This window comes from Bombus pascuorum, chromosome 1, assembly GCF_905332965.1.
Source record: "Bombus pascuorum chromosome 1, iyBomPasc1.1, whole genome shotgun sequence".
NCBI lineage: Eukaryota > Metazoa > Arthropoda > Insecta > Hymenoptera > Apidae > Bombus > Bombus pascuorum.
The window spans coordinates 1,148,168-1,160,572 of record NC_083488.1 but is presented as its reverse complement, the minus strand read 5'-3'; the positions used below and the strand labels follow the sequence as shown (position 1 = coordinate 1,160,572).

The 12,405-nt window shown below is 38.5% G+C and overlaps 1 protein-coding gene across 5 annotated transcripts in view; it reads right to left on the bottom strand.

Moving 5' to 3' along the window:
* The window catches only part of LOC132911211 (uncharacterized), a 154,292-nt gene that overhangs the window by 53,911 nt on the left and 87,976 nt on the right, over positions 1 to 12,405 (bottom strand). For all 5 annotated transcript variants that reach the window (XR_009658943.1, XR_009658945.1, XM_060967654.1 and 2 more), the window contains exon 2: positions 3,612 to 3,715. Coding sequence is in view for 3 of the 5 variants with exons in the window: in XM_060967654.1 (XP_060823637.1) it covers positions 3,612 to 3,715 (104 nt within the window). In the remaining 2 variants the exon portion in view is untranslated. The remainder of the gene's footprint in view (positions 1 to 3,611; positions 3,716 to 12,405) is intronic.

Genomic DNA, 12,405 nt, shown 5'->3' with positions numbered 1-12,405 from the left:
TGCTACCTCGTCTCGTCGTTGTTCGCGGTGTTTCTTCCTTTATCGACCTTCGTGTTGGAACACCGACGATGAAAGGTAACAGTTGCCGCCAGGGAGTTATCGTAACGAGAGTTAAAAACGAATGCCATTGTATACTTAACATTTAGACCGATTTCTGTTAACGTGAATTTTGATCAATTCGAGAGAAACGAACGTGTGGGAATTGAGGCAACTTTCGGAAGCAGGTAGCTGTACTTTATCTTATACGCGATTACGCGAATCTATTGGTAAAACTATATTTACCATGTTATCCTGTTTAACGATAGCGATAATACAGGTTGTCGATAAGAAATATGTCGATCTTGTATTTGAATTTGTAGAATATAGTAAAAAAATATTTAATCGATAAATACTATGAAATCTACGCTAACAAAAATATATTTTCGCTGTTGGTACGTTTTCTTCGATACCTTCTCTTGAAACATTCCAAGTACATCTTATACATATATCATTGCTCGAAACGTAAATTCATTTCTCAAATTCCATATCTTATTGATCAAAAAATGTAAAAACATGAAAACTCGAATCAAACCGGTAATTCCAATACCACGCTTGCCTCTTATCAATTGAACCTGTTCCGCAAGCTGCTCCAGTTCATTGTCCATTCCAGTAATCGCCATCATCGATCTCCGGCAAACGTTCGTAACCAAAAATTCTTACCGTGCTAACGACGTACCTACAAAGTCTGTTATCCAAAGAAGAAGTTAAAGGATGAAAGTTTGCATCGAAAATCGGCCAGTCATATGAGTAATGGAATAGTCCTATCGAACAGACAGCGGATACTACGATCCTCAACGGAGTAACAAATCCACGGGTTGGTGATGGTGTGTCCGTGATTGCTAGCATGCAGATACGCGGCGGTCTTTATTAGCTGAAACATCCATCCAAGTACATTCCGAGAGCGGACCGACTAGATGTACGATACGATTTTGTTCGATGTTTCCATTCCTGATACGGCTCGAAACGTACCAGACCACTTTAATGAAACGCGTTTTTTAACGAGACTAGCTTCGAGTCTGGAGACGTTTACCACGTCTTTATTTCAATCTCCTTTGCCTCTTCGATCAGTCTGCTTAATCGTTGAGCGTCAAAGACCTCTTTGAGTTCTCGTCCTTGTCACATAGTTCTAGCTTCGATAGTTATATGTACAGGGTGATTCGCGCAACAGGGACAAATCATATCAAGTCGTTAAGTTGCGATTGAATAGATACGACAAACTTTAACAAGCGGCAATATTAGCCCGGTAAATTCAAATCTCGAAGAGACGGCATTTATCTTACGTACGCGTCGATCTAATAGAAAAGACGTTAGAGCCGGAAGACGAGTGGTTATTTCAGTGTGCAAAGACGCGCAGAATTCGTGCACAGGACGAGTCGCCTGATCTTGCCACCTAAATTACCCGTAAACTGTTCGCCACGTGAAAAACCTTGTTACGCTATCGATGGAACCTGCACCTGTTTCTCTATCGAAACAAATCTCAATGCCATTGTGTATTGCACGAAAAATGTACGTAATATTATTTGCATGTCGCGTATGTTAAATGGTGGAAATCCAGATCTTCTCCAGTCTTTTCTCTTTATCCTCTGACATTTTTCTTCAAACTTTAAGCAAAAAAGAAATATTACTTGTATCAGTTCCGTGAATCAGCCTGTACAAAGACGGAAGAAGAAAGAAAGGAAGAGAGAGAAAAAGAGAGAGAGAGAGAGTTGAGCGCCGTCGAAACGGTACACGAAGACTACCTCGGATCGCGTTCCGTATCTTACGCGCATTGCACACTATCACGATGTACGTCCAGTTTGATTTTGTGTCGCTCGCATATCAGCTGGTTTTAATCAACGGTGCTAGGTCGTTCTCCACGCTCTAGATTACACTGGAATTCGTGACGTTAAGTCGAAATTATTGTTCGCTCGAGTGTACCTGCACTGTCAGCTTGTTTGATTAAAGGGTGTTCGCTGGATGAAATACCGGCGATTCGAGTATACAGTTTCGGTTTCGTCCTTTTGCAACGATAAACATTTGTGCACAGTTCGCTGGATGGTAGGCGCAATTGCTTCTTAAAACTTATTAAAAGTCGTTGGTTTAGTTGATTAAAGTTCCATACCTATCCGCGTGTCTGTGATTCGACCATCAACGAACCATGCTTTCATCTGTGTATTTTATATTCGGAAATTTGCGTTTACGCGTTAAGCTCGGATATCGTTTTGCAAATTGTAGTCTCGTCTGATATCGCTTTATGGTATGATATCGAGTGAGATACGGTTAAAGGGGAATCGTAAACGTTCACAGATTTTTTACTACGTCTCTAATTTTAAGTCGACAAATGTGTATATTAATATTGAGATTTCTGGTAAAATAAGAAGAGAATACGAAGAGAATATACGTCACAGGATTCGGATATAGGTCATCGCCGTTAATCCTGCTTGAAAGATCTCGTCGTTCTATGTTCTACGTTCTATAACTTGGAAAATGGTGTGAAAGGGCAACGTGAACCTCGTTTCGACGAACAACGAAGGATAAGTCGAAGATGAAATCGTGGCAATTAATCACGGGAGAAAGCACCAATTTCCAAGGTTGGAAAGAATTCGAAGCATTAAGTCCGGATGGTTATATACCGACACTGAAAGCTAGCTTTCCTACGAAATCGAATCAGATTCCAATTTCCTTGTTACACGGATGGCCGTGGAAACGCGGCAAAAATCGCAAAAGTAACAAGATTAATCGGTCATTAAATGTATCCTCCTGCGAAATGGTACACAGTCAAGAGTGTATCAACCCCAGGAGAACGCATTCCTTTTGTTCGGTACTAGTTACAGCGACGCGGTGGAAAAAACGAACGAAACAGGGAACGATAGCAGTTAAGGGCTAAACCTGTTTCTCAGGCTCGGCATAGCCGCTCCTGTATTCCGATCAAACGTCATCTACTTTAATTAAGTCTCGAAAACGTTGATCGTGCCGACGACCGCCGATTCGTCTTCTCGTTCACGAATTCGAACCATCGTATTTATTGCGATCAATCGCCAGACAAAATGCCACTTTAGATCGTTAGAAAGGTTGGCTCTCGAGCTTATTCATTTAACTACCTGCATGTTTAAAAATCATTCTCTTACAGATATTTGCTTTGCATCGTCTGTTTCTTGTACGTTTCTTTCGGTGATTCGTGATACGTTCGACTCGTTCGACTCTACAAAAAGACCACGCAACGGCCAACAAACTGCCACGAAATTCTTCTACGCTTATTAATTCTAGCTCGTCGTTAGCGAGAATCAGACTGAAATCAGTAATTGTGAGAGCGTGTTCGTCAGAACGAAATAAGCAAGTTTACCCAATCGAGATCTATAGCTGGCATCGCACGAGCTGATTTTCTTCTCCCTGCCGGCTGCGTTTCTATAATTTGGATGATAGCGATAAGGTATCACGGAATAGAAAGAAACGACGCGGCAAGGCGGCGCGGGTGTCGCGTGGCAGCTCGGTTTTCTTAGCCGAGGAATGCTCCGACCGCCTGTCGGAGGCGTGCTACGAATCGATTTTATCGAAAGGAAGAGCAACTTTTTCCGACGAATAGCTTGACTTACCGAGCCGTACAGAAGACCACAGGAATCCATGCACAGGTACAGACAGGTCGCGACACCTTGGATCCTCAGTTGACCCCTGGATACAGACGTTCGTTGAAATATTGCTGGAAAATAGAAAAACCAAACGAGTCGATTAACGATTGGCTCATGCTGCATTAACGCGAAGTTTGATTGGGTTTGACGTCGTTGAAACGTTGTTGGAATTTAATTTACTTTGTAATTAGACCATTTTCCGATCAGATACTTCTTGTTGGCTATGCGATTCAGAATGGACAAAGGGGGAATTAATTTAGTTTGCTGTTAAGGATGACCTATATGGTGTTTGTTGTTACAGTGGTTATTAGCAGTAATCGATAGCTTGCTTTTTATCGCGATAGATCTTTAGTATGTTGTTTATTTAACGAAGCGATCGTTATCGAACGTTTCTTGTCCCAGGATTCGGAAAGAATTTTCGACGTTGATCTTTTTGGCCCCTCTTTTACTACCAATTTTCCACAACCACTTGAAAGTCCGTTTATCCTGTAGCACCGGATGTGCCTGGTACCACCGTACTTGGTCTCCTTTCTGATTCGAGTCTATACAGTGTAATCATTTCCATTTTTCCTCGTATGGAAATACAAAGTATATATCACGCGCATTTTTGACAATGCTCCGGCAAAACGACCCACGAGTTTTTCACCTCGAGGTATCGATTATGGGAATTGAAATAACCCAAGGGGCGAGTAATCAAACGTTTTACAAGTTAAAGACGCACGGCAGCTCAAATCGCTAGTTATCGATAACATCGCAGAGACATGTCGCAAATAATAACCGTCCCTCCTTTCCTCTATCTACTCCTGCTTTACGATTACATTTGCTGCGTGTTACATCGCAGGTGATCGTTAACCCAATATATGGCGACTAAAAATCATACTAATAATATTGTTGCCGATATCGGCGATTTAATTGAACGCCGATCAAGAAAGAAAGTCTCGGTTACTCTTGTGTGGCCCGAGTAAATGTGAAATTATTGTATGGAATTGTCGTGTCGGTACGAGATACACTCTGTTCCTTTTTCTTTCCCAACATTTCCTTTTATTTATCATGCGTCGCATTTATTATATTTTATATCTTTTAAACGTTGCTCCTACCTGCCTTTAGACCTCACGTTTTCGCGTAACAGAAGCATCGTCTATCGAAACGATTCGTTCCACCTCTTACAATTTGTTATTAACAACGTCGCAACACGCGTAAGAAGCGATATCAAAAATTTGACAAGAGATATTTCAATTCGAGATGTGAATCGCGCTTTATAAATGTTACTCGATCTCTTCTAACATTTTTTTTTTAACGAAACGATCGCGAAAAATTCAACTTTTAAAGAATCATCGAAAAAGTAACGCACTAGCAATGCGCACGCTTTCTATGCGTGAAGTTGGAGATGCACGTTCGAAACTGGAACTTAATCATATGTATCTGTACATCGAGATACCGATTCTATTAGTAAGATGTATATAATCGATGGAAGAAACACAGCGGAGTCGTAAATTAAGGCGCGAACAAGAGCGCGCGCAAATGAACAGAATAAACCAAAACGAAGAAGAACAATCAAACAAGAACTGATTTTCAGTAGCTGAAACGAGAGTATCGCTTTTCGTACCAGGTTTAACTAACGTTTCTAGGACTCGCGTTATGAGATTCTCTGCGTTTACGAATCTCATAAAGAATGGATATTGCTACGAGGATATCGATATGCGGATAATATTTTACGAAATGAAGAAACCAGCGTACGCGTCATGCGCGTTGTTGATTTACTTTTATGTCTCGGATAAACGGAAAGTAGATGCATTCGTTTACCGAAGCTAGTGTTAAATACGTGCGCAAGTAACTCGTGTTTGCAGAATTTCATTTACGATTTAAATTACTTTATCCAATTCTAGCAAAATAATATACAGCTCGTATTTCAATTAACGCTACGTAATATCCTATTATCATATCATCGTAATGCGCGTATTATACTACTAAATATCATCAGAGGAGCCTATTTATTGGAACGAAATTTTAATTAGTCCCTAATTGAACTGCCGCTAATTAAATCAACTTATTCGAACATAAACTCCTATTATTCGATGATATTTAATTTATAGATAGTGGAGGGAATTAGCGTGCCTACTCCTACGTGTATAAATTCCAGTTACCTTAACTATTTATCTCCCGATCGGAGATATGTATATGGAATTCTGTAAAATGCACCATTATCGCATAATATTACAGTATATCAAAAACGAGTCTTTTAATAGCAATTCCTCTCTTAGGAGTAGCAACAGAAAAAAAAAAAAAAAGAAAAAGAAGAGAAGAAAAATATGTTCGATTCAAGAGTCGCGTTTACTGAAACGAAACGGCACACTACGTATGTATATATCTATAAACGGGTCGTTACTCCATGTAATCGGGTTTTTTAATCGAGTTTCAATGCTAGTCTCCCTCTATTACCAACGCAACGCCTCTAAGCACTCTGCCTTATCTCTTTGACTCGTTCAAGGTGAACGCGATACTGTCGTCGTTACGATTTGACACGCGATCAGAAGCGCGCAGCGTGATCCCGCTCACCTGCGTCCTGTAAATTTCACCAGCGTGTAAACACTCTGCCTCCGCGTTGACCGTGTCTTTTTCTCCTTTCGTTCTTGTTTCGCGTACGTACGATCAAATAAGCTGCTCGTTTTACCCTCTGACAGGAACACACGCGCCAACGCGTGACATATCAGGAGAGAGAGAGAGAGAGAGAGAAGAGAAGAAAAAATTGATCGTGATCACTAGCGATGGGCTTAAATGCGTCGCAAGTAAGTTCCAAGGTAATTACGTAGTTTCCTTTCCTACTTTTCGCTATACGACTCTACTCTTCTTTTTTTTATATAAAAAATAAAGAAACGTTTAAAAATCCGGTGCTTGCAATTTACCACAAACGTCAAGTTACTTCCTCGGGGCCAATAGTTTGCTCAAACACGTTGAAATAGGTTTGTTAAGACCAACGTTTCTTGGGAATTTGTACATTAAGCGAGCTAAATCGAAGAGACATTAAAATTTGGTTTATTTTTACATTTAAACCCTTACGTGTCTCTTAAGGAAAAGTTTAAAAATTTGGTCGTACAATCAAAATTGAGCGAACTCACTAAACCTAACTAAACGTAACTATCGTATTATACATATTTTAATAAAAAGAGAGAAAAGGATACTTTGGACTAGATTCGACCTCGATCGTTATATCTTGCAAATAGTACAACAAACGATATGCAACGGACCTTGGATATTGTATTTAGTCCCGGTTTTTAAGTAGGTACATACATATTGAACTTGATCCCATCACTAGTGGCGATGTTTGAATGAAATTCAGAAGAGAAGCGGCAAGACAAGTCCAAGGCAGGGAACGGAAGGATGTCGTAAAGTGGCAATTTGTTAATGTAAAGTGATGTCTCGAGCGAGCTGCTCTCGTGAAACCCAATCGAAGCGTGTAATTTTTGTATTTTGTTTGTCACACAGTTAGCACACCTCTGACGAGTTTTTATTTTTGAAGAGTATGTCTCCAAGGAAAAAGAAAAAGACGAACCAAAGAGGCATATAAGCTCGTGTTTCCTCTACAGACACTTAAGGTTGCTTCCAATCTTTTTATCCTTCGCCTTAATATTTACTTTGTACGTTGCAAATTTCAAATGCACATTAGTCTGGCTATCTTTAATTTTATTATTTCATTATTTACATTTCGCATAGATAGATATAGATTTGTTTCAGTAGATACTGAAAGCAAATAATTCTTTATTATCATATTATTATTATAACAAATGAAGCAAAAACAACACGGGAAACGATGCAGGCATTGTATTAATCGTGCCAATACGTATGCTGCTAATAATAACGCAAGTAGTTTTTCTCGACGTATCAAAACCGCCGCGAAAAAGAAGATTATTAATTAAAAATTTCGTCATTGATGATGTATTCGTGATCTCGATACTGGCTACAGTATATTCGCTGGCATTTAATTATCATGACGTAATACGACTAAAGTAACTCAAGCAACCGTTCCGCGGCAATTTTTTAATTATTCGTAATCAGAATCACAATCGAAAGAAGAGACGGACGGGCGAGAAGAGGATGAAAGTTGAGATGAAAGTTACGAAAGTTGTTGAATTCTAAATAATCAAACCGTTATTTCTTCGTCGTATCAAGGGCCGACAACGTTCAATACTTGACGAACGACGACAAAACCGACCTAAAACTGGCATAAGGCAACCCTCGTTGGGTTCTCAGCGCTGCTTATGAATTAGTAATCTCCAATGATGCCATTGATCTTACACATTTCGGTGTATTTTTATGTTTCTCCTTAACAGATTTTTTATCGTTGATACGATGCGATCGGCGCGTTGGACAGGATGCCAATGGATTGTAAATTCGTTTCATTTATTCAAAAATATACCAGTTGTTCGCATAATGACCCGCTTTTTGCTCGCTTCGCGAGGCAAACGGACATGTCCCTAGAGACAATTAAGCAACGACCTGTTTCGAATAGAAATTAAAGTACTGCTGGTTTGGTCGCCACCTCGAGAAATCGACGCATCGTGTCGTTTCTTGACCAGGACCGTTATTACAGCCACGCGATCCATGCAATCGACAGAAAAAATCCGAAGATTGAGGCTCGCGATTGTATAAATGGAATTATTGATGGTTTGACATGGTAACGGGTGTTATTGACGCCGAGGTGCAGCAGCATCGATGTTACGGAACCTGGTAGTTGGAGGTTTGATACAGGGAATGGACAGAATTCTAAAATTAGTGTTATAAGAATAGAAATAGCGGGCTTTTAAAAGCTGTAAATTTGTAAACACGGTAAATTCGAAAGTAACGAGTGTAAAGCAACGAGTCAAGAAATTATACGGGGCATGGACAGAATAGTAACAGTAAGGTAAATATCATGAGAGTAAAAACGATAGGTTCGATAGCTAGTGAGTTGTAGTTTCGATGTGTTGAGAAATTAAGACGGTGGTATTAGCATTAAGATATATATAAAAAGTTGCTGCGATAATAAATTTTCCAAAAATATTCATTTTGAATTATATCTTGAAATTCTTATTTCGAAGCATCTACAAGAAATTTAACAAATTTGCATGATTAAATATAACAGGTAGGAAAATATCCAATTAAGAGATTATATCTATATCTGTAAGTGGAGATCTCTATACGTATAAAGATTTTTGTATAAAAATATTTCGCACACGAGTCTATATCTCTCAAGCCCGTTCCAAAAGAAATCAAAAGAGGAAATAATTTATTTTATAATTTAATATGGTTGTATAAAACGTTCATGAATATGTTTATTAATATTAGCTGGATATTTATCGACGTTCGAGAGTCTTTGATAAAACAAAATAGTAACAGAAAACGTACCGAACCGAATATATAATACATCGACTCATTTAACAACCGAAACGTATGCTCCAATTCCGCCGGTACAATCAGCAAACCAATTTCATTCTCCAATTACAGAACATGCAAAATTTCGCCATTGCGCGCATATATTATCCAAAGAAAATTCATTTTTACGAATTATACGGATAAATAATATTCCTGATGCCTCATAGCGATCGAAAGTACTCTGTCATTATTCAAATTACAGTGCGGATAGTTTTTGCCATTTTTATAGATCCTTGCGCGCTAGTGACGACAGCCAGCTCTGCTTGCTTCCGTTCTCGATACTGGCCGATATTCGAGTGTTAAATGTTCGCCTCGAGTGCGTTTCAGCGTATTATGTGTAAGCTTATCCGATGATCGTGCGTGGGTACACGTTCTTTAACGTACACGCAAATTATAAGTTTTCTCTATTTTTATTTCCAGACCACTTAAAATTCATTTTTTAGATGTTAATTTATGGCAGACGGTAATTCAACGCCGTACGAGATATTTACAAAAATTTGCCAAATGATTATTTAGAAAAATTATACGTTATTCTTTGGTAAATTAGCGTGGTGGAATTTTACACGAGAATCTTACGTACGATTGAGAGATCTGTTCCACTAGGTAAATGAACGAAGTAGCCCGTATCGACAAAAAAGTATAAGATTAACTTCCTCGCAGCTAGAACAATTAAGTCTATGTCTTCAGTACCACAGCCAAATGGACAGATTAGCAGCCGACGGTGCAATTTATCCTGCTTGTCATTCTTTCGTGATTGCTAACTCGGGGGTTGAAGCGCGCTTGATGAGATAGGTAGGTACGAGCCGAGATCCGAGGTTCTCATCGCTGTTTCTGGCACGTGTGAACATTCGAAGGGAATTTTTAAAACGTCTGATTACAATGTTTGTAATCTAATTTCAATTTACTGTTATTTATGTCATCTTCTCGAAGTAAACGAACTTGTGGAAGTAAGTCATTCGTTTCTTGAAAAATGAATATTAATCTTGTACTATGTAATGAAATGAAAGAGTCGATTATGTATTTTACTCGATAATAATTTAAGGACCCGTAACGTTTCGCATTGACACAATTATTTACGGTACGATTATTCGATACTTTACTTGAAATATCCTTTCAAGTCGCTTCGAGCGAATCGTCTGATCGATCGTTTTAATCAACGGGAATAAGGATAGGAAGAAGGATATTTGAAATTGATAGATTCACACCGATAAAGCGGTCACAAGTTGCTTGGCATCGAGCAACTCGACAAATCTCGACGAGATTTAAGATATCGATCTGCTTAAAACTCTTTATCGATGAGTCTACCGGTCGAACCACACTTTCACCGCTCCTACCTTTCCTCTTCTCGTTTCTCCTTCCTGCCTCGTGTCAATGTGCCACAGCAAGTACACTTATTACGCGAAATTAATCGATCTAACAAAAGAAAAGCGTGGCATTGTATCGTTGACACGTTTCTATCCGGTGCGATGATGAAATGTTTACGAAGTATGGCCAACGAGAGTCGGCTGACTCAGCGCGTGTCGCCTCGCGATTAATTCAATTTCGCCCTGATTCCATCGTGACTACATAAAAACCGGCGGGACCGTGATTAATTCCCGCGGCCAGAATTGGCGCTGAACAAAAACTGGTAACCGATATATTATTCGTAATTTCGCGAGAATGTGTTGTCCTCGGATACGCGATAGCCTTTTTTGCCTGAAAAATTATTATACGACGAAGGAAAACACCAGGTAAGTTTCCGTGTATGCTTCTTGCTTTATTTTATTTGACTATGGTGATGGGTTTTAACGAATTGCTTGGCAAAATTGATCTTCAATTGGTAATTTAAAACGAAAGAATGCGTGATTTGTCGTGTAAAAATAAACGAGGTAGTAAAATACAGGCGTGGTCACTGCTGCTTCGTCCGTGTAAGGTAAGAACGAGTAAAGTGCATCGTGTTTCTCGAATTTCTATGTGATTGATCGTGACGAAGTATCTTTGGAATTATAAGCAGATACATACGTACATTTATGTGTCGTGTTAATATGTTAAGAGCGGAAGAACGTCGCAATAAGTTTCAAACGCTTCGTTTAACGCGATAATAATTGGGCATTCGATAAATCTACTTACGGGCTCAAAGATAGAAACGGATAATAATATATAGAGATCGTTCGTTTTATATTATGTTGTAACGCGACAGACAGGAATAGCGCAATAATCGAGCGTCAAACAAGTATTAAAGCGTGTCTCATTTCAATCCAACCTTCAATAATTCTTACTTAGGTTGTCGAGAAGCGCCGGACTTAATAAGTTGCTTGTTCGGTTGATCAGTGAAATGGACGAGCCAAGTTTTTATGAAGTTTTCGAACTTAAGGAAGAACGAATGATATCAAGTGTTCTATTGGGTCATTGAAGCTGTTGAGCAATCAACTTCAATTGAATGACTATTAGATGCTTTACTTTTTAGCATACCTATTTACAGCCGTTTATGAACTGCAAATGTATGTATTGGGACTAAGCATTTCTTCTGTAGGATGTTTCGTAACGCGAACTTTTTGCAATTTAGTGCATAAAATGTAAATTTATTAAGGAAACGATATTACGTAATACAATGGCAGCGTAGTAGTGTAATACAATAGAGCGATAAACGTAGAGCAAGGAATAATATTCCTTCCTACGAATTTATTCCTTAGAATATAAAGAAAAATTTGTATACAATCAAGTTCGATAATCGATATGTGGTTTTGAACGAATGTAAATTCTGAAAATTTTGTTAAGCGAACAATGGATTAAAAATCTTGTTATACGATAAAATAATATGTTAAATTTCTACGTATTCTACGTATTGTATGTATGGTAACGATCGAAGATCACAGGAGAAGGAGAAAAGTAAGTCACATTTTTCATGTTTTGGACAGGAGCAATTTTATAATGCAATATTTTCTCAACTAATTTTTGATTTGCTTTTGATTTTCTACACACGTACATCTTTACCACTCACTTGAATATTTAAAAAATATTCACAGTTATAACATTACCATAGCCATTGTATCGTTACGAAACTTTGTAATCCAAGTCGAATAATTACGCTGCGAATATTTATGTAAATTTACATTTTTGCGAATATAATTAAAAATATGGGACCGAGATAGAAAATTGCTTTGTCCTATTAAACAGTGCAACGAGTACTCTATTTCAGATATTTTATGTATATGTACACGTATGATTCTACGTGCTTCGAATACTCCGTGCTTTGCAAGAGCATGAACGTATAAAAGTGCAGGCTGCAAATAACAATAAATAACAATACTTCGTAGCAGAAAAGAAAAATTGATTTAATTTATTCCCGACAGGATAAAGCAACGTCTAAAAC